Source organism: Pipistrellus kuhlii, unplaced genomic scaffold (assembly GCF_014108245.1).
Source record: "Pipistrellus kuhlii isolate mPipKuh1 unplaced genomic scaffold, mPipKuh1.p scaffold_m20_p_12, whole genome shotgun sequence".
In the NCBI taxonomy this organism is placed as follows: domain Eukaryota; kingdom Metazoa; phylum Chordata; class Mammalia; order Chiroptera; family Vespertilionidae; genus Pipistrellus; species Pipistrellus kuhlii.
This window is the reverse complement of record NW_023425427.1, coordinates 35,839,157-35,862,690: the sequence shown is the minus strand read 5'-3', so window position 1 is coordinate 35,862,690 and position 23,534 is coordinate 35,839,157. Positions and strand designations below refer to the sequence as shown.

Sequence of the window (23,534 nt, the reverse complement as noted above, 5' to 3'; positions counted from 1 at the left end):
GGACCCCAGGCGCCTAACTTCTATCCACTACTTCTTTTTTTAAACTAAAATATCCTTTATTCTATATGTCCTAATAGAGTTTTATTAGCATCCACTACTCTTCTTTTTAAAAATATGTTTTTATTGATTTGTAGAGAGAGAAAGGGAGAGGGACAGGGAGATAGAAACATTGATGAGAGAGAAATATAGATCAGCTGCCTCCTGCATGCCCCCTACTAGGGATCCAGCCTGCAACCTGGGCATGGACCCTGATCTGGAAACAAACCTCTTTGCTCATGGATTGATGCTCAACCACTGAGCCACACTGGCCGGGCCATCCACTACTCTTAATTTGGTTTGCTAGTAATGGCCATGCAGTGTTAAATTCATATAGACTAAGCTTTTATTTTTTCAAGAAGAAAATTTTAAGTTATTTAATTCTACAGAACCACAAACCTTAAGTTCCAGTCTTAATTCATAAGCCAGTCAGAGAAAGATAAATATCCATGATCTCACTCATTTGTGGAATATAATGAACAATATAAACTGATGAACAAAACCAGATCCAGAGACAGAGAAGCATAGATCAGACCATCAAACTTCAGAGGGAAGGGAGGGGAGGGGAGGGGGGAAGGAGAGAGATCAATCAAAGGACTTGTGTGCATGCATATAAGCCAAACCAATGGACACAGACACCAGGTGGGTGAGGGCATGAGTGTGTGTGTGTGTGGGGGGGAAAAAGGACACATATGTAATACCTTAATCAATAAAGAAAACCAAAAACAAAAAAACAAAGACATTTGTGCTGCATCGATTTTAAGTCAGTGATATGCATTCCATTTTAAAAAGACCAACACTCTCTTACTGGATATCAATCATTTAAATATTTGGGACAGAACAGAAACTAAAGAACACAACCTTAAAATGAACATAAAAGCATTTTTATACTGACCAACCTAAAATCTCTAAATAAATGAACCAGAGCTAAGCCTTAATGGGAAAGGACAGGGTTCACCAATGAACAGCAGAGAAACAAGCTGACAAACGAGCACTTACCAGTCTGCAGAGGCCCACCGGTCCACTGCATGGAGCCCTGTCTTTATGTTCTGTAACATCTCTCCGTCTACCTCTGTCGTCTGTATAATCACCAAAATCTGGTTGATTATTGAGGATTCTCTAAGAATCAAGCCTATGACAATGCACCAGTCCAGACATCCTGCCTCCATGAAGATGTGTAGCAAATACCTATACACAAACAGGAACAGAATGACTGAGAAGGAAATATGGAGCTAAGAAGAATCTAGATGTCAGAAGGGCAATCTACCAGGAAAGTAGCCCCTTTACCTTATTTGCCCAAATATCCCAAGGAGGGATTCTGTACTTTCAAAAGGCCAAGGAACTCACCGCAGCTGGACCTGGGATTTGTGAGGCCCTTTACTGGCCAACTCCATGGAGATGTGCTCCAGCTCTGACTGAGTTAAACTGAGTGTGGAGAAGTTTTCGTCCACTACTGTCCAGTCCCCGTCCACCATGGAGCTACTTTCAGTCAAGTCTGTGGCTGAACCGATACTGCATTCATCACCTGATGAAGAAGTGCCAAAAGTTATAAACAAACTTCATGTGGAAAATATTTTAACTTTAGTTTTAAATACTGGCTGTTTCTTAGATGTTGATTTCTCAAGAAGAGTTTGAAACTAAAATATAAACCCATTGCTAAAATTCCCAAGCTATATTAACAGTGGTAGATTTTTTTTTTTTTTTTTTAAAGCCTGACCAGTGTAGCCCAGTGGTTGAATGCTGACCTATGAACCACAAGGTCACGGTTCGATTCCTGATCAGGGCAGATGCTTGGGTTGTGGGCTCGATCCCCATTGAGGGGTGTGTAGGAGACAACCAATCAATGATTCTCATCATTGATGTTTCTCTCTCTCTCCCTCTCCCTTCCTCTCTGAAATGGATAAAAACCTGTATTTTTTAAAAAACCATTAGAGAGGTAACCAGGCATTATGTGCCTTCACATGGAAAAATATGCCACTACCTATTAAAAAAAAAAAAGCTATATTCTGCTCAAGTCTCTAGATTTAATTACCAATTGGCAAGAAAAACAGAGAAAACCGTCAAACTAAATCATCAAGATGCAATTACCAAAATCCACTTTATGGGAAAATCCATTAAGCAAGTTTCTTCAATGTATAAGTAGGTAGAAGAAGAAGAAGAAGAAAAAAAAAAAAGATGGGAAGGGGAACAATCACTAAAAAGAGAATTAAAAACGTAAGAATCTCAATGTATCAAAAACAATGGGACTCTGAAAGCTTACTGGATATCTAATGGGTTAAAAATTTAGAAGGATGATATGGTATTATAGCTATTTTTTTAGAGTCCTTTTAGAGATAAATAGTAAAATATTCACAAAATATACACTGAGTGGCCAGTTTATTATGATCTCTGAATGCATAATAATCTGGCCACACAGTGTATATCCAATATAATAAAAGGCTAATAAGCAAATTGCCCCCTCGACCAGGAGTTCGGCCAGCAGGCAGGCCAGCCAACTGCCCATGTTCCCTCCCCTGACTAGGCTGTACCGGGTCTCTAATACACACACACACACACACACACACACACACACTGAGTGGCCAGATTATTATGCGTTCATAGATCATAATAATCGGGCCACTCAGTGTATGTTTTGAATTTGGTTAAAAAAATACAGGAGGGGGAAGTGGTCAAACAAATTTGGTCATGAGTTGGTAATTGAAGCTGGGTGATGGATATGTGAAACCATTATACTATTATCTCAACCTTTATGTCTGAAATGATTTTTAAAAAATATATTTTTATTGATTTTTTACAGAGAGAAAGGGAGAGGAATAGAGAGAAACATCGATGAGAGAGAAACATCAATCAGTTGCCTCTTGCACACCCCCTACTGGGGATGTGCCTGCAACCAAGGTACATGCCTTGACTGGAATTGAACCTGGGACCCTTTAGTCTGTAGGCCGACACTCTATCCACTGAGCCAAATAGGTTAGGGATGAAATGATCTCTTTAAAAAGTTTCTTATAAATAAATAAATAAATAAATAAATAAATAAATAAGCAAGCAATAGGCCCTGGCCAGCTTCGCTCAATGGATAGAGCATCCCAGGCTTGATTCAGGCCAAGAGCATGTATCTCATTTGCAGGCTCCTCCCTGGCCCAGGGGGTGTGTGCAGGAGGCAATCAATCGATGTATTTCTCTCACATGGATGTTTCTCTCTGTCTTTTCCTCTCTTTTCCATTCTCCCCCACAAAAAAACATCCGTGGAAAATATGCTCAGGCGAGAATTTAAAAAAAGAAGAGAGAGCAACGGTATTACCTCATGTCCATGATGATGGCTAATATTAAAAAAAAAATAAACAGCGAATAAGTGTGGGTGACGATATGGAGAAACCTGAACACCCTTGTCAACATTGGTGGGAATGTAAAATGGTGTAGCTGCTATGGAAATATGATGGCTTCTCAGAAAATAAATTAAAACAGAATTGCCAAAATGATCTGGCAATCCCACTTTTCGATATATACCCCAAAGAGCTAAAAACAGTATCAAAGAGATATATACTTTCATGTTCACTACAGCATTATAATAACCAAAGATGGAACAACCCAAATATACATCAGTAGATGGATGAACAAACAAAATGTGGTATAAACATACAATGAAATATTACTCTATCTAATAAAGTAAGTTCTCATGCATTCAACAACAGGGATGAACTTTGAGAATGTCATGCTGATGGAAATAAGCCAATTATAAAAAGACAAATACTGCATAATTCCTTTTACATGAGGTATCTAAAGAAGTGAAATTCATAGAGATAAAAAATAGAATAGTATTTGCCAGTAGTTGGGGAGTGAGGAATGGGAAGTAGTTATGAATGGGTACAGCGTTTTAGTTTGTAAGATGAAAGAGTTCTGATACTGGTAGAACAATGTGAATGGGAAATGTAAACACTACTGAACTGTACACTTAAAAATGGTTAAGATGGTAAATTTTTTATATATTCTACCACAGTTGGAAAAAAATAATGGCATCTATAAGCCTACCCACATAGCTTATAGGATGACAGGTGAATACCTGGCCATTAAGAAAACTGCAGAAAATCAGATTAGTTAATACAGTTGCTCCAAATTATATAAACCTAAGCAACATACATCACTTTAAAAATTCCTCAAATTTTATCTTACCCATTTCTTTCTTTAATTTTTCTTTTATTGATTTTTAGAGAGAAAGGGAGAGGGAGAGATAGAAACATCAACGGTGAGAGAGAATCATTGATTGGCTGCCTCCTGCATGTCGCCTAATGGGGATTGAGCCCGCAATCTGGGCATGTGCCTAGACAGGGAATCAAACTGGTAATCTCTTAGTTTCTAGGCTGACGCTCTATCGCTGAGCCACACTGGCCAGACCTTACCCATTACTTAAGAGCAAAGGTTGGCATACATATTTTGGTAAAGGGCCAGATAGTAAATATTTTAGGGTTTAAAGTGTAAGAGCCAAAATTAAGGATATTATGTAGGAAATTAAAAAAAAATGTCCACATCTTAAAATAAACAAAATAAAAGAAGATAACTGAGTACAATTTTTATGACACAGGTATACTTATGAGAAAGATGGAATTTTTATATGGGGATAGTTAACATTCTGCTTACATGAGGTTCAAAGTCAGTGTTTCTGTACATTAAAATCTATTGCAAAAGTTCAACTATTAGTGCTGATATATTATATAATAAGATTTTGCCTATTTCATTTTACCTAAAGTAAATATGGTGGCATATAGTCAAGGTCAACTGGCCTGGTTCTAGTAACCCTCACCTACCCAGCAGGTTGTCTTCAAGGAAACATCTTCAAAGAAGAACGAAGTTTTCTCTCTGGGTGAAGTGCTGCAGCACCTCAACTCCCTCCCAAAGGAACTGAAGAAGAGCTAGGTCTTAAAGTGACACTCACCTTTGTTAGATAAAGGTGACAGGAAGGCCTCTTGCATTTGTGGTCCTGGGGATAAGGCTGTGTCTATCTCATGGTGGGTAGGGCCAATGTTGCTGAGCCAGCTCTGACTTCGTTGGACATTAGAAAGGCCAGCATCTAGTTCAAGGTTTAAGAAACGGTCAGCTGATTGAGACTTTAACAGCTGCTCTCCCACTGCAAAGCAGGTCCAAAAACAAGAAAATGGAAATTCAAGATGCACACACTGCCATTTCCAATTCAGTTATTTCAGCCTCTCTTTCCACACTCGCTCAATATTAGAAGTTCAAAGCCAATTACTGTTCTACACTGCATCCCCTGACCATAAATCAGGGCTGTGGGACTATAACAAAATGGACTGACTATATAATGCCACCTAAGAGTCATCTAATATCATCAAATCTTACTAGAACTAGGCAAAATTTTACTCTGTTCATCTTTGATGTGATTTTCCTTGGTTCTAAGATGACATGAAGTTTCCAAGTGCCATAGTTAAAGATTTTTGTTTCAATTTTCTTAAGTGACAATTAGAACAGTCTTCCTTAAAAAGACCTGAACTAAAAAACTTTATCTTTTAATTTTTCTTTTACCAAAGTGCAGTTTCACTTTGTCCTCTCTTAGCTTAGAAGAGGGGCTCTCAAAGATGCATTTTTACTATTTCTCTGGAATGAGCTCTGTCAGGTAAGGAACAATTCCAAAACTCTCTTCCCATAATAAGTGTGGTAGTTCTATATTCAGTCAATAACAATGGCTCTATTTATACATTGGATTTCAAGGTTAAAAATTCTCTGAGACATGGGTTCTACTTTATTCACATCCTTGATCAAAATGGTGGATGATCTGACTGATGTACAAAAACTTGGCTTTTATCTCTTCCTGAGTTTGAAATGAAAAGACTTCTTTGAATATCAACTAACTGCAAAACGTCTAAGTTCCTGGAGAGAATACACTCCCGTGACACAAGCTTGCACTACCTGTTCGGAGTTTGCCATTCTTGAAAGGAGAACTGAGAGAAGAGGCTGGGATGATGGGAAGTGGCCACAGGAAATCTTTGTGGAGTCTCTTCAGGGCTATCACAAAGTTGTCCACCCGGGCAGCGCGGGCACGCTCCTTGCAGAGCCAACTAATGAGTTCAAAGCCTAACTGGGCTGCAAAGCAACCCAGGTCCTTGAGCCGAACTTCTTCTAAGAGACGCCGAGCATGTCTCCAGAGCATCATGTCAATATACATGTTTTCTGCACAGTCGCTGTCTTTACTCCATCTGTAAGTGTGAACACAAGGAGGCTACAGAAAATCTTTACTGGAAGACTTCACATACTTTTACATAGTAGCACTGAGTGCGCTGATAGGGAGGAAATGAGAAGAAAAGTGAAATGAAGTCTCTTAGTGTGAGTTATGTAGTTATGTAAAAAATACAAATAAAAATAATTTTAAAAAGTTAATGACTTCACCAAATCCAGTCTATCATCCCTTGCTCATGGGTGCTGGTGTGCCCACCTGGTCTGTAACGGTATGTGGTGCTTCTGGAGAGAGGCAGGGCTGGACAAGGCAGCATGGACACAAGTCTCAGCTCTGCACTCATTAGTTGTGTGAACATCACCAAGTTAATTTTCTGGACCTCTGTTTCTTCACCTGAATCATGTGGGTAACAACAGTACCTACCCTATGTACCCTTAGGTTCATTAGTTGTTGAAAGAATTAAAACCTACACATGTAAACGCCAGAACCATGCTTAGCACACAGTGAGTACTGAATCTGCATTAGGATTTAAGTTCAGAGTATGGCTGAGAAGCTTCTGTTTGCCTGACAACAGTTTATAGGTTGCATTTCACCTGTATATAGCTCAAGATTGTGTGTATGTTGCAAGTGGGAGTGATATTAATGGTTGTGATAAGAAAAAGCAGTTAAACATCACAATAAAAGAAAGTTCAGTAAGCTTTATGTGCCAGGCACTGCAGACACAATACGAACATTATGAAAGGATTAGGGAAGAGGGAAAAAGAAAAAAACAGGAGCCAAGAACATGCAACACAAGAAAGAATATGGGCCTCACAAACGGGGAAGTTCTATTTTATAATGTTCAGTGTGAGTCCGTAGCTGACCTCTCAGGAGCAATAGCCCACACATGGGGGATGGAGGTTTCCATCTCCAGATGCACTTCCTTGTTGCTCTCCCACTGTTTTAATGATTTCTCCAATCAAAGTCACAGGAGAGTCAAACATATGAGGACTGAATTTTATTTTTTTTGTCAAGAGGTACAGTTGGAAAGGAGGATAAAACTGATGACTGTAGGAAGGCTTTCGGATTACCTGCAGTTTTATTATCTTCCTTTTTATCCTATAATCAAGTAATTTAAAGTTAATTACATTCAGAACAGGTATATCGAGACCTACTCTAATACAAGGGGCAGAAACTGTAGAAGTGAACTATGGAAGAAGAAGTGAAGATTTTTGAGAATTGCAAAAGGAAGTGCAAGTAGATGAAGCAGTTATTTTCCTGAGATCTGCTTGTACAAATGCCCTGAAATGCAACACCCTAAAAGCATAACAGTTTTTCATACTTTTACCTTTTTCCCGAAGGCCCAGATGGCATACTTAGTGTTTTCTGTAAGCTGAATTTACTAGCAGGTACGTTGTCAGCGGACTGGGACAAACTGATGCTGCGGTTCCTGAAGAACTCAAATCCTCCGCTTGAACTGGGTTCCTGGGAGTGCACACAACGTGCGGCGCGGTTAAAGCGGATGCCACATGGGTATATGCCCAGAGAAGCTGCCCTATTTGCAACTAACCTGAGCTGTAGGTGTGGATGGAGGTGTCTCAGATTCTCCAGAGCCAATGGCTTTAAGGAATCGAATCATGTGCCGACATAAGTCCCACTTGCCTTGCTCCAGGGCTGTGTTGAACAGAAGTGTGGCATGTTGCCTGCTTACTGCTGGGACTTCCATATTCTACAAAAACAACCAAGGAAGACAAGCATTCCTTTTATACTGCAAATAATTTGGGAAACTATGAGCAACTCTTTATCTCCATGGTTCCCTAAACCCAGAGGAGAAATGAAGCTGCAACCCTGCAGGGGACAGGTTAGCAGTAAAATTAAAGGAGCACTAGAAATATCAGACAAGAAAAGCTGAGGTGCATATTGTGATTACTGAACTCCACTACATGCCAGATCGTTATATCAAACTCACACACACTCTTTCATTTCTCATAGTGAATAGGCAAAATAGGTACATCATTCCTATTTTACAGATGAGGAAACTGAGTTAAGTAACTTGAAACAAGAATAAAAATCTAGATTTGCCAGACTCCAAAAAAACCCAGGACTGTCTTCTGGGACAGCTTTCTGAGGATGGGACTTAAAATCGTTGCTTTGGGCAATAGTATGTACTACTGTTACACAAACAGCATCCTAAATAATTCTTTCACAGATTTGTTATCCTCACCCAAGGATACGTTTATTGATTTTAGAGAAAAAGGAAGGGAAAGAGAGCAAGAAAAACATTGATTTGAGTGACATGGATCGATTGTCTCCTGTACTTGCCCCAACTGGAGACTGAACCTGCAACCTAAGTATGTGCCTTGACCAGGAGTCAAACCTGCAAACCTTTCATGTACGGGACAACACTAGAAATCAACTAACCCACATGGTAGGGCTCTTCCAAAAATTTAACCTTCCTGCCTGCTTTGACCTTCACGGGAAGGTGATTAATAGACAAGTTTAACTGTAATTAATCCACAGCAATTTAGGAATTCTGATAGAACAATAGTTTCCAATTTCATTGCTTCAGAGATCACTGAAAGTCTAAGGTGTGACCTAAAAAACAACAACAAATGGCTGCATTCATTTGTTTCTATTTTTATGATTCTGTGGCTCTTTAAGATTAATCAAAGAATCAGAATTTCATGGCCGTCCAGCAGATACTCTGCTGGGATATTTCTGGTTTCAATCAGCTGTCAGGAAATCTGACAGCTGATTGTAGACAGGAAATCTGCTTCAGGCAGTCCGAAACCAGGTTTATGGTTAGCTTCTTACATCAGCAACAGAACTTTGCAATCAATAAAATTTTACATCAGACACACAGGAACAACAACTATCAAGCAACCTTGTCAAATATATAATGAAGCAAATTTTTTAGAGTCTCAAAGAACATATTATTTTGAGAATTGCAATGACAGTAATTACTGTGGCAGGCCTGAAACCTCTTAACTCACCGTGGGAGCCTCATATAAGGTGCTCTGTTATTACACAGTCTCTAACCAGAGTCCCTGCATCAAGTCCACATCACAAGGAAATACCTGTTATGCTGGGGCGGCTCATACCAACCCAGTAATATTCATGTTATATGTACTATAATACATATGACATTTCTTCAGTATTATTCAAAATATTATAAACTCATCAGTCTGTTTTAGGCCTATTTATGGACAAATAGGATTTTTAAAACTCAATAATGTTACTATCAAGCAATGAATGCATAAATAAGTGGAATAACATGATGTTTCTCTGTGTCCCTTCCTCTCTCCCTGAAAATAAATACAATTAAAAAACCCTGCAGTGTTCCTTTTTAATATTCAAAAGCGTTTTGTTATTTGATAAAAAAAAAATTCTTCAAAAGGAAAAATATAAATTGAATAGAAAACAGGACTGAATTAATTCCTTAAGCACAATCACAGTTTAAGATCATTAATTCTTATACTTTTGTAAGAAGAGAACTATTACCTGTAAGATAATAAGGTAAGAGGCAGCGGTGTCCAAATCCTGAGCCATCAAACATTCCTCAAACAAGTCCTTGGGGTTTCCGACGGCTGCAAAAAGGTAGTTCCACAGGGCATACTCGGTCTTCCTGGCACAATGCACAACAGTCTGCAGGAAGAGGGGGAACTCGGTGATAAACTTGGCCACCGTGGGAAGCAGAGGGTCGGGAATGGGCTCCCGTGAGGTAGCTTCCTCCTCCAGCACTTCGTGGAGCATGAGCTCCAGCACGTGAGGGAAGTAGGGTAACGTGGAGCAGGACTGGGCCAGGAGCAAGGCCTGCTCCCCAAGGTTCCTGACCAGCAGCTGACGGAGGATGTGGTGGAGGTAGATCTGCGAGGTTCTCTCCACGACACAGAAGGGGAAGAGCACCTCCAGCTGCTCCCGAGCACTGCTCCGAGTGTACAGAGAGTCGTAGAGCACAGTGTCATTGACAGCACCGAGGACTAACGCGTCTTCAAACAGAACCGCCAGCGGGTAAATGTTGATGTGGAAAGGCAGCATGATCCGCTGGGACAAGAAGGAGTGGGGCTTGCGGTGGTCCCTGGGGAAGAGAGGGAGCCACACTTTCATCCCTGCCCCTCCGCAGCTCAGCCAGAGGGCCTCCAGAAGGTGCCGCTTTTGTTTATTTGCTCGACACGTAGTCCATACATTTTCAACAGACTGAGCTAGTACAACAGGAGGACAGAATGGCAGCTGGAAAAGGAGACAAGAATAAGGTTGTTTTTTCCTATTAAATCAGTAGGTTAAGTCCCTAGGCACTAATTTCCTAAGACTTTCAAAATGCGAGTACAACTTTTTAGGAAAATTATGGTAACTTATTTAAATTAGAGTTAATAATAGTCCCCTGGCCTTTCAGAGTATGTGTATTTAAACCTAAAAACCAAAACCTATGAACATCACCAGTTTATACTATTTTCCATTAGAATTTGGAAATTCAGCCTAAGCAATAACATTTTTTTCTTATTTCAGGGCCTTATCCTTCATCCTTTACAAATTGATTTATACCCTGAGGCTTAAGACTAATTTCATGTACTTTCTTGGTGTCCAAATCACAAGACAATACTCTCTTCTTAAATCATTTTATTTCCTCATCCTGATGCCATACATTCTTATCGTTCTAGACTATGTGCATTCACTCACCAGTTTCCTCTGGTTCGGGTTACTGTCCTTCTCCCGGATCTGTGGGCCTGAGCGGTCCCTCTGCATCATGATGAGCTGCCCTGCAAGATTCAGCATAATGCTTTCTGCATCACGAGCCTGAAGAAAAAGAAATTGAATCCATACAAAATTTTAGGTATGTTTTCTGTATTTTCTCCCCAACCCCTAAGGTTTACAGTTTAAATGACCAACAATATTTATTGAGTGTGCACCCTGTGTAGCCATTCTGTTAGGCTCTGTGGGTATGTACAAGAAGCTTTCTGACTAGGGTAGGAAGTGCCTAACACAATGTAACTGATGACCGTGCAAATGAATTATCTTGGAAAAACTAAGAGATCTTCACAAGTTCATAAAAATGAGAGTTCAATTCAGTGATCTAGGTGGCATAGCTAGAAAAGGCTTGAAGCATGAGAAAGACATACATGGGTAGGTGGGGAAGGTTTGGTACTCTAGTTGAAGAACAAATGTAAATTACATGCATAGGCTGGAATAATTCTTTAGGGAAAGTGGGAACAATCTGTCTAGATTAGGAGTATTATGAGAAAAACAGTGGATGCTAACAAATCTTCAGATGTAAAGAGGAAGAGTAATTTGACTAAAAAAAAAATAAACCCCAAAACCCACAAAACAAAAGCTTACTGATATCCTATACATAAAAGGTAGAAAAAGAGAACTGAAGCAAATTCTGTTTTCTTCAGCTGGACACATGCATTCAACATTTTCTAATGATAATATTATAATATGCAAGAACAGGTAACCACAACAGCATTTTCAGGCAATTTTAATGAACTCTTCAGAAACCTATTGTATAACCCAAAAGAAGGGATAACCTGTATCCTTTAAACCCTAAATCTAAAGGAAACCATTGAAGTTTCAGAGATAAGAGCTCCTTCTCATGGGGAGGCATCTCACTGTTGAACTGTCCTCACTGCTAGCTTTTAAAAAATATTTAATATTAATGAAGCCATGCTTTGCCGTAGCAATCTTGGTCTTCCCTCCGTGCAAGATGTATTCCATCTTATTTCCCATTATATTATAGTTCAACCTCAATCTGCTCTTTACCCAGTTAGATATCTCCTCTTTGTGAAATCTCCTCCTAAAACAGGGCACCCAGTACTACTCATGCTACTGATTGCCTATTATATTTGAGATATCAGAAGTCCCTTTTTTCCCTAATACGAAAATGGCAAACATAATTAAAAGTGTGAAAAATAGTATAATGAAGCCCCACATAACAATCTCCCTAATTCACAATTATCAAGATTTTGTTGTATTTGTTCTATCAATCCCTTTTATAAAATTTATTTTGCCAAAGTATTTTAAAGATAGCATGCCATTTTATTTTTATACACTTAATCTGCATCTCTAAAATATATGACTGTTTGCTTACATAATCATAATGCTAGTATCACATCTAATAAAATTTACAATTCTTCCTTAGTATCATCTCTCAGTCCACACTTAAATATCTTTACTTGTTTTAACAGTGTCTCTTTATAGTCAGTCTAACTCAGGATACGCATTACATTTACCTGCCATGGCTCTAAAGTCTTATTTAGCAGAGTCTCCTCTTACTATACTTTTCTCTTCCATGTCATTAACCTGTTCTAGCTGGCCTACAGAATGTTCTACATTCTGTTTCCTGTAGTGTTAAAACTAAAATTCCCTGTATCTCCTGTGAATGGAAAATGTACAATTTGGGCTCAATGTTTTTGGTAGTAACTCTTCATGTTGCATCACCCGGGAAGCATGGCACACCTCACTCTCCCACTTTAGTGATAAGATTTATTAAGACTAAGATATGACCACCTCATCCTTTCACTGTAAAGCCCCACCAACCTTTTGTCTGATGATTTCACCTAACAATAACCATTGCCTGAATCAGTTATTTCCTTGGGTGACTCTTTAATTCTTACATTTTCCCCACATCATTTACCTAAAATTCTTCTGTAAAACAGAACTTTTCCTTATCAACTAGGACTACCTGGTTACCATGAGATATTTTGCAGAGGAAATGGGACCTTTATTTTAAAGGAGTTTCATGAAAGTGCCTTAATAGGAAGCAAAAGACAGAGTGAGCAGAGAGGAATGACAAATCTACATGGAATTTTCCTATGAAAATGGGATCCACATTGACATGAAGTTTGGAAACCATTGGTTTAATAGAAGGAGCCTTGGAATAGAAGTTATGCAACCTGGGTCCTGGTGGCACCACTACATGCTTTCACCATAAAAGATAGCATTCTCCTTCCTCTTTCCTCATCATTATCTAATGGAGTCCTCTACATTTAAATCCATGCTACTTCTTTCCATCTTCTTTGTCACTGCCTAAGTTTGGGCCACTAAACTCAACTCACCTAGATCATTCATTACATTGCCTTCCAGAGACTTTTCCTACATCCTGTTTTGTCCTACTCTAGTTCATTTTCCTCCTGACAGTACATGTTATAAAGTTTACATGTAGTAATATCCAGCTTAAAATATTTTAGACTTTAAGATAGTCTGAAGTCTGTATAAACAGGACTCATGTCCTGACATTCTATGCTTCGGTCACCCTGAAACTCTTCCAATTCCCTGCACATATCATGTTCTCTCTTATGTACGGGTCTTTGTACTGCTGTTCCTTCGGCCTCAACCGCCTCTCCTCTCCCCCCGCCCCCGCTTTACTTAGATAATCACCACTTGTTCTTCAGGTCCCCATCTGAATGGTACAGAAATCTTCTCCAATTGTTTAGACTACTACATGTTTTTGTTACACACACTTAGAGTAACCTGTACTACTTTTGGTACATACCTCACAATTATAATTACTTATGTATATAATTACTTAAAAAAAAAAAATATATATATATATATATATATATATATATATATATATATATATTATTATTAATTTTTTACAGAGAGGAAGGGAGATGGATAGAGAGCTAGGAACATCGATGAGAGAGAAACTTCGATCAGCTGCCTCCTGTACACCCCCTACTGGGGATGTGCCTGCAACCAAGGTACATGCCCTTGACAGGAATTGAACCTGGGACCCTTCAGTCTGCAGGCCGACATTCTATCCACCGAGCCAAACCGGTTTCGGCTGTAATTACTTATTTATTGCTGAGCAGAAACCATATTTAGCTTGTCACTATAACTCAGCATCTACATATAAGGCATATACTAGACAGTATTTATTTAGTGAACAAATAAACAGTTTCCAATATCAACTTAAAAAACAAAAAACCGAGATGACAATTCTAAAGAGCTCATAACAGAATGGTACCTGCTGTGGCATTTTCAAGGTGATTCCATTCTCTGTACTCACTGATGTCAGAGTGACAGACACTACCAGGAAAGGGTGAGGAATGTAGCGTGACATGGAGACTTCCTGAAGAACTTGGATACCAGCAGTAGTATTTGGACTGAAACAACAAAAAAGAAACCCACACACCTCAAAAACAATGCTAGCAAGGTTGCTCCTCCACACCCCGCTACTGAAAGTATTAGATTTCATGCTATGGAGACCCAAATGCCTTCTACCTATTGTTCCCTCTTCCCGAGTATCCTTTATTAGTAAGCAGCAGACTGACAAGGTTGAGGCATCCACAGGAAGATGAGGGAGAAAGAAAGGAAATAAGATGTAAAAGGGAAGAAAAGCTAGGGAAGAATGTATAAGAACAGTTTAGTTGGTTGAAAACGTTATAGATCTATCTAGACTAGTAAGATTTCTTAATTTTTATCTTTACATTACTCCTCAATCACTATGCTACTTTACCAAATACACACTTCATGGCTGCTCAAAAAAAAGAAACAAATAAAAAACCTGAGAGCAAAACAAAACTCAAGAGGCATGATCTAAATGCTGCAAGCCAACCAGATGCCAAGAGGAACGCAGGCAACGCACAGCAGCGATAGGACTGCCCGCTTCTCCTGCCCAGACCACACCAACCAGCTCAGTGGAAAAGATGCATCTGCTGAGGACATGCTTCCTAATACCTTAAAGCAGCAGAGTCCTTAAATTTCCCCAGGTGTCCGGGATACTTGGGTAGTGACTGACCACTTGTTTTTAAGGTTGTGAAAAAATTAGTGTCTGAAAGGTTTACCCCATCCCAAACGAGATATTTTTTCCCCAAATGAATCCAGTAAAATTACCTGAAGAAGTTAGTGCAGGCTTATTTATTTACTTACTTTGGTAGCTAAAAAATGCTGTATGGCTATCATCAATTAAAATGCCTTGTTTTTAAAACTCCTAAAACAAACAAAACCCCCACTAAATATGAAATTAGGGTAGCTTTTAAAAAATAAAAACTACAGCCCTAGCTGGTTTGGCTCAGTGGATAGAGCATCAGCCTGCAGACCAAAAGATCCTGGATTTGATTCAAGTCAAGGGCATGTGCCTCAGGTTGTGGGGCCAGTAGGGGGCGTGCAGGAGGCAGCCAATCAATGATTCTCTCTCCTCATTGATGTTTCTATCTCTCTCCCTCTCCCTTCCTCTCTGAAATGAATAAAAATATATTAAAATAAAATAAAAACTAGAGGAAACATGATACACAGGAGCAAAGAGTGACTGTCACACGCTCTGGACTTACCCCTCAGACTTCCTCTCAATACTGTAAAGGCATATTGAGCAGTCAGCTCTAAACACTACCACCATGTCCCGGAAGACACTAAGCAGTAAGGTCTCTGCTTGTGCTTTGGTGACGTGAGCAAAGGCATTGTCCAGATTCGATGTTCGCAAGTAAACTCTGAGCTGCAGAAAACAGAAATAAAGAAAATTGGAAAAACAAGATGCCTACCAGAGATGCCTAAATTCATGCTCTTTATCTACTGATGTTTTTCAAATCAAAGGAGTTAAAAGGCTAATGTGAGCATGAATAATAAATGGATGTTTATATTTTGACAGGGAAGGTTCATTCTACAAATAATCAAAAGACGAAGTGATCAAAACTAAGACTGTACTATTATGATACTCCTTTTAGATTTGAATATTTAGACATGATTCAAAGACCAACAATTTCTCAAAAATAAACATACAAGTTAATAAACAACCTTTACAAACTTTTCTTCTTTTATTTTTTAACTTTTTACAAACTTTATAGAGAATGTCTAACAGATAAAAATCACTAGAAAAAGTTATCTAGAACTCCTTATTATTCCTGTTAAAATTTTTTTTAAAGTGGTAACCTGATAAAGAAAACACTATTGATAAATTCCAACAATATCAAGGAATCTCAAAATAACTGAGTGAAAGAAGACCAAAAAAAAAAAAAGTATCATTCTATTTATAAAAATTTCTAGAAAAATGTAAACTAATCCAAAGTATCAGGTACAAGGTTGCCAGAGAATGAGGTGATGGGAAATTGTAGTTGGGAATGTGGGTCAGGAGGAAAAATGATAAGAAACCCAAAGGAAACTCTTAGGGATAATGGATATATTTGTCATCTCAACTTCGGTGATTCTTGGTGTATAAATGTCATTACATTAAATTATATAATTTAAAAAAAAGTAGTAACCTGAAATAAAAATCCCCTGATCTAAAAATGCCTAATTCTTGATTAAAAAATAAAGATTTATTTATTTTCCAATAAATTATCTATAAAAAAAAGGGGTAATATGCTAATTAGACCGGGAGACCTTCCAGATTTCCTTCCAGACAAAGCCACGATGGCAGGCCAAGGCAGAGGTCATTAAGGGTGATTGGGCCAGCAGGGGAGCAGTTGGGGGTGATCAGGCTGGCAGGCAGAGTGGTTAGGGGCAATCACGCAGGCAAGCAGGTGAGCGGTTAGGAGCCAGCGGTCGGGGATTACAAGAGGGATGTCCAACAGCCAGTTTAGGCCTGATCCCTGTGGCCCTGAGGGGTCCCAGACTGGAGAGGGTGCTGGCCAGGCTGAGGGACACCCCTCCCACCCTGGTGCACAAGTTTTGTGCACTGGGCCACTACTTTTCATATAAAACAAAATAGTGATTAATATCTTTAAAAATAAAACAATGCTATTTTTGAGAGAAAAAAACTTACTTCTTCTTGACGGTCACTTATGTTATAACATGCAAGGACAATAAAATCATTCCACCAGGCTAAGCCACCTGTCACAATCATATTTTGCTCCTTAAAAGAAAAAAGAAAAATTACCTTTATTTATGCTGCCAGAAATTACATTAATGCACTAATAACATATTCTAAACAAATTATGAAAACTGAAGTTATTTCTGTTCTAGTCTCATTCTTCCAATTAAGCATTACTTAGGGCCTTTATTACTGATTCATATTCTATTGAAAATAAACATTTCTGTAAGACAGAAAATACATCATTCAAAATAATGGGAATAATGCAGCATCATTATTCGCACATTCAAAGACCCTGGCTTTATCATTTATCAGCTGCTTGATTCTGAATCCTACTTTCTTCTATAAAATGGTAAGTAACAATAGTACTCTCATTGGGTTGATATGAAGATCAATGGACTAACATATATGAAAGCATCTTAAAGTACCTGATACATGGTAGACACCCTTTAAATATTAATTTCCTATTTGATTCTTGCAAAATTCAACTGCATTTGTTTGTATGCTACCCAAATATTCCTATCACATGCACACAAGACAAACAGAAAAATGATCTCAAATTTTGTGGAAATATAGCCTGATTATATCAAATGAACTCAAGTTGGAATGTAAAAGTAAATCCTCAATTTAAAAAGTTATAGTCTCTGATCTTAAAGAAAATGAAAGACAAACTATCTCAACACAAAATCCTTCATCAAGTATCAAATACTTTGAGAATTGACTCATTCATAATCCAACATCAGTTAATATTTGATTTTATTTCTAAATAAGCAATCAGTGATACATTGTAGTTATTTTATACTGAAGTCTTCTTTTACTTTAAGAAGTCAATTTTTTAATTTAAAAAAGACTAACCTGGGTAATGTTTCCAAAAAGTTTCCATTTTTTGGTGATTAAAGAATAATGTGCAAAACCAAACTTGCCAACCACAGCAATATTCTGTCCAAGCTTATCAATAGCTGAAAACTGATTAAAGAATAATAATTAAAAACTCTTCCTTACAAATTTATATTCTTTTTTAGATATAAAGAGCTTAGTATTGCACCAGGCAAAAAGACTAATAAATTAAATGTAAAATTTAAAGTTTTATCCTATATAATAAAGAGGTAATATGCAAAATGACCATCATTCCAATACATAAGATAGCCACCCCCATGTGGTCCAAGATACCCACCCCCATGTGGACACAAGATGGTCACCACAAGATGGCCAGCAGGGGAGGGCAGTTGAGGGACACCAGGCCTGCAAGGGAGGGCAGTTGGGGGCAATCAGGCCTGCAGGGAGGACAGTTGGGGAGAGGGGGGGGGGGCAGGCCTGCAGAGGAGGGCAGATGGGGAGGGCCCAGGCCTGCAGGGGAGGACAGATGGGAGGGGGCAGGCCTGCAGGGGAGGGCAGTTGAGGGTGACCAGGCCTTCAGGGGAGGGCAAATGGGAGGGACCAGGCCTGCAGGGGAGAGCAAATGGGAGGGGCCAGACCTGCAGGGGAGGGCAGTTGGAGGCGACCAGGCTGGCAGAGGAGGGCAGTTAGGAGCAATCGGTCTGACAGGGGAGCAGTTAGGCATTGATCAGGCTGGCAGGGGAGTGGTTAGGGGATGATCAGGCTTGCAGGCAGGCGAGCGTTTGGGAGCCAGCAGTCCTGGATTGTGAGAGGGTGCAGGCTGGGCTGAAGGACACCCCTCTCCCCCGTGCATGAATTTCGTATATGTATATACAACTTACATTTAACTAAATTATAGATGTTATAAACTAATAGCGTAAAAAGGATCAAGTATTAAAATCTTTACTTTTATTAATGCACTCATTGAAAGGCTCAATTCCCAGAATGCCTCGTAACAGCAAATGCTATCCAATGAAAGTTAACACCAATAAAATAACTTACCCGTATAGGCCAATTGCTCTCTAGATAGGTGTTGGAAATCTAAAGAAAATAACACATTAGTTTGGTAAGACTTATGAAATGAATTTAAACCTTAAAGCATTAATGTCACAATATGAGATTCATTTTCTCATACATGTTTAAAGAGCGTCCAAATATGGGTCTTACTAGCAGAGTACTTGGCATTTACCATTTGTATACCAGCCAATATTTCACATCTTCTCTCTTAGTTATTTCATTCTAAGTTTCTAGACACCAGGCTTTTCTTTATCTTTTTCTCTACACAGTTTTTCTTTGTTTTAAATATTCAATACACAGCAAACACGAACTGACAAAAGATTTTTAGAGATGCACCCACAGGGCGGCCAAGCACTGTATAGATGTTATCTACAGTTTGGGCTTGCTGATCAGAACTATCCTCAAAAACAACCTTACCTAATAAAATTAGAGCTCCTGCAAGAGCTTTAATTTTTTCATTTCTGAATAGAAAAGCAACGCATGCTTATAAAAATTTTAAAAATTAAACAATATAAAAATGTACAAAGTACAAAATGAAATGCTCCTGTAACATCACTGCTCAGGGCTAACTACTGGGTAGTTCTTACTCTATCTCTAAACAAACATCCATGTACATGTAATATTGTGTATAAGCTACTACTTTTATTGAGGTGTCATTTATAGGAACTTTTATATTACCCATATTAACTCTTTGTCTGCAACCTAAAGACTAAAAGTGCCTCCTCATGTCTTCTGTCTTACATTGGTGTATTATACATGGAGTCTTTGTATCACTCCAACAAGAATTTTAAACTTAACGAATTCTCTATGAGCTATCAATGTAGTTTAAATAGATTACAGCTTTACAGAGACCGATTTTTTTTTTTTTTTTACTAACCTACTAGTTAAATCATTTTCATGAACATGTAGTGAATGTGGAGTGAAAATTAACAGAACGAGAGAACAAGGAAAGAATCTTCTGATCTTGGAATAAGAGAACCTTCAATTTATTTAAATTTATATTCATTTTACTCCAAGAAAAAGTATTACATATTCAAAAAAAGAAAGCCAAATTAAAAAGTCAGGAAAATGTTATCAAATCCAGTGGAATTCTTTGCATGATACGAAGATAAAACAAAACCAAGTAAAAAAATATGCTGAAAACATCTGCATTAACCTGGACAAAGTTTATTATAAAACCATTTGTTAGACTTTACTTGTTATCTAGTAAGCCAACCTATATTCTAAATAAATTACTAGCTGTTTGTACATTAGAAAATTTTAACTCCAGTGCTGGAATTAACGATAAACAGTGTCACAATATATGCTTGAAGAATGCTTAACTTGTATCTTAATGGATATGCCATATTTTTTCAGGCCAATAATAAAACTCACTTGATGGGTGAAATTAATTCAGAATAATGATAATCTAAGGTCATGAACAGGTGGCAAAATAAAAGATGAAAGCAGTGTTGTAGGAGGCTGTAAGCAAAATTCTTTTCTTTTCTGGATGAAGAAAACAGGCACCTGAAGGATGTATCTGGAGTATAACTGGGCCAGCCACCCATGACACTAAAAAACCCCTTTCCCCAATATCTTGGTGTTTCATAAGCATTTATGAAATGTGTTGGTGGGTAGAAGGCGAGGTGGATGCCAACACAAGGAGTTTCTAATCATGGGAACCTAGGTTAAATCTTATATTATCACACTCTGATGGACATCGGTAAGAAGAAACAATTTATTCTTTTAACCCCCGCAAGTCTGAGGTGCCACAAACGGTTTATTTTCAAAATTCAAAGTGCTTTACTAACCAAGTAGTTTTGTATCTGAAGATGCCATAAAATAATAAAAACTTTTATTTTTACCCCAATAGGTCACCTTTACTGATCTGTGCCACCTGAACTTTGAGCTCTACCTGTAATACTGAGAACAAGAAATGGCAGAAGGAAAAGCAGCAGCTAATACTGTAGAAACTCAGGTCAGGATTCCATAGTCAGACTCAAAGCCATGCCAGACCACTAAGAAAACTGAATGCTGGGGTACAGACTGTCTACTCCTAACTTCTTAGGGTTCTCTTCAGTCTCAAAATTTTTTTTCTCTTAAAGTCATTCTGCTAAAACCCTGTCTCCTGCCTACAACCACTTCTGCCTATAACTGTGAGACTGTGAGAGCCTTCTTCCTAGAAGATTTCATCTGTGCCACCACCACACATGGTGCCTAGGAATGAGAGTAACTCATATGTAAATAAAATAGCCTTTAGAATCCTCGCTGCTGACATACTTAACACACTGTGTTTTATCTCCCACATTTCATGAATCTTACTCTCTAAATAGCCAGGTTAACTAGAAAACCAACATTTCAGAATATTGGATGGTAATGATTCGTGCACCTTTCAGAAATAAACATTTATATTACACAAAATGCTGGGTATTAAAATAAAGGGCAATCAAAGAAGGAACATACCCTAATACCACAAGCATACTGTTGTGTTTTTAATGTCATATTTTATTTTTTTAATTTATGCTCCATCTATCAACAAACTACTTCCGAATTTTTAAAAAATATGAAGCTAGGGAAACTGAGTTAAAACAAACAAACAAACAAACAAACACCATCTCTACCAGCAACTACCAACCCTGCTTCTTATAAGTAAGTATCTGTGATGTTTTAAAGGAAAAAACATAACATAGAATCTTCTGATCAGGAAACTAACAAACGCAAGGGAGGAAACTTAAACAAAACACCCAGTAATCTAGATGAGGAACAGACAGAGCGGCAGAATTAGCTGGAGCTTATTTGATGAACTCTAGCTATACAAAAAGCATACAAACAAAGCCACTTTGATGGTCTATGTGGGCACTTATCCTAGAAAAGGTCATGTACTGAAGTGGGGAATGTTGTCTTGACCTGTTTCTTCAGAAAAATCATTACTAATGGCTAAGGACATGAAAAGTAAAGCATCAAATTACATGAACACTAAAACACCCCACCAAAACATCACCACACTGTACTGACTCATGCAGCTGGAGTGCCAGCAAACAAAATACATGGTAAATCCAGTAAAAACATTGCCAAAAAGGCACATTCTAGGTTTTAGCTCAAGGTCAGCAGCATATTACATGATTCAATATTTAGTATGGAGGTTTTGAAATAGGTTAGACTTAGAGACTATTACTTTAGCTTACATTATGGTAAGAATAAGTCTGACACTACTCTGCTGTGTGACCTTGGGCAACTCACCTAACTTCCCTGAGCCTCTGTCTCCTCATGTATAAAATCCAGTTGGACTACATGATCTCTGAGGTCCTCCCAGCTCTAAAAATTCTATGAGTCTATTGTAACTTAATTGTTGTGGGAGTACAACCCTGCATTATTTTCATTAGTGTTAAGGAATTGAAATAAATTAGGTAAAGCTAGAGTTCGAGTTCATTTTTCCAAATATTGTAGATATTTGAAGAACAGAATGAAAGAATCTTGCTAGTACATAGTCTAAAGTTGTAAAATCAGTGTTATAGGATTCTAATATGGGATACTTCATAGATGGTTAAGAATCACTGAATTTTTGAGCTGGAAGGAAATTCAATTTTTGTTATTGCCTGAGGGATTTTGAGTTCCAGACCTACCTTCTTTGATCCTCTGCTCTACTTGGCTCTCTGGCAACACAGACCTGGCTAGGCAGAACTGGCATTGATGCTAGGTCAGTGTAGAATGAATAGTTCAAAGTATGGGGAAATGAAAATAGCAGAGAAATGGCTATAGGAGAGAAGGGAGCAGTGGAAAATTTTAGTCAAGGAAGTAGCTGATGCAATTTTATTTAAAAATGTTACTAATTATAAAATGGTATGCACATTGTTTGATTTTATGAATTTATTAATGTAAGTTAAATACACTTGACATTTTAGTGTATACCACATCAATGTAGATTTTCTTCCTTCAATTTTTCACCTAATGACCATTCTTCTGTCTCTCATTATCTCTATTCAGAGCCAACTGAAAGTGACATGGGAGCTGAAGTAAGCTAGTGAGGGAAAAGTACAGAATATAGAAGGCAAAGAACTGTGCAAAGAGAAACTGACTAAAACCATAATCCAAGAGTAGGCACTGATGTACCTAAGGCATTTTGATATCAAAAGGTGAAAGAACACACTCAGGACTGAAACTGTATTCTTTTAAAAAACTTCAACTTATTGATTAAACTAAATTAATTTTATTTGGTACCAAAATTTTCATATTAAATGCTAATTTATCAGAATTACTATAAGAAACTGCTAATTTAAAGTTGTAGAATGAGTAATTTAGAACAAGATTAAATAATAACAAAATTATTAACAATAAAGTTTTATACTGACCAGAACTCTGAAAATTTGGTTTAAAGTCAAACAATTAACCTCAATATGTCCCAATTACGACTACAAGGCCAGCTGCTGCACAGGGTACTAATCAATATTGTTAGTTTCCATGAAATTACTACATTTTTGTCTATGCAAATTTAGAGCTAAATTTATACACCCAAAAAAGTTTGGAAATAAAAGTTTGCCTCAGTAAGAGGGCAAAACATAAACTTCCTATTTTTTGAAACTGCTTACTATTAAGTGACTTAAAGCAGGTGGTAATATGCTCTACATCAAGTGGAAAGAAAGGAAGCAGAAGACAAGAAAACAAGGACATGGAAAAGCAAGAGAGAGACATGACAGCCAAAAAGATTCTGTTTTCTAA

General features: G+C 38.0%; 1 protein-coding gene across 12 annotated transcripts in view; it reads right to left on the bottom strand.

Moving 5' to 3' along the window:
- Positions 1–23,534, bottom strand: part of RIC1 (RIC1 homolog, RAB6A GEF complex partner 1) — a 118,893-nt gene that overhangs the window by 32,354 nt on the left and 63,005 nt on the right. For 7 of the 12 annotated variants that reach the window (XR_006741308.1, XR_006741307.1, XM_045580194.1 and 4 more), the window contains 13 exons: positions 18,825–18,863; positions 17,802–17,912; positions 16,899–16,988; positions 15,472–15,632; positions 14,166–14,304; positions 10,877–10,993; positions 9,701–10,429; positions 7,770–7,928; positions 7,548–7,684; positions 5,956–6,242; positions 4,967–5,158; positions 1,384–1,561; positions 1,036–1,224 (listed from right to left, as the gene is read on the bottom strand). Coding sequence is in view for 10 of the 12 variants with exons in the window: in XM_045580194.1 (XP_045436150.1) it covers positions 1,036–1,224; positions 1,384–1,561; positions 4,967–5,158; positions 5,956–6,242; positions 7,548–7,684; positions 7,770–7,928; positions 9,701–10,429; positions 10,877–10,993; positions 14,166–14,304; positions 15,472–15,632; positions 16,899–16,988; positions 17,802–17,912; positions 18,825–18,863 (2,528 nt within the window). In the remaining 2 variants the exon portion in view is untranslated. Of the gene's footprint in view, positions 1–1,035; positions 1,225–1,383; positions 1,562–4,966; positions 5,159–5,955; positions 6,243–7,547; positions 7,685–7,769; positions 7,929–9,677; positions 10,430–10,876; positions 10,994–14,165; positions 14,305–15,471; positions 15,633–16,898; positions 16,989–17,801; positions 17,913–18,824; positions 18,864–23,534 lie in introns of those variants that run through there. The other 5 variants (XM_045580191.1, XM_045580193.1, XM_045580192.1 and 2 more) reach the window with 5 other exon arrangements.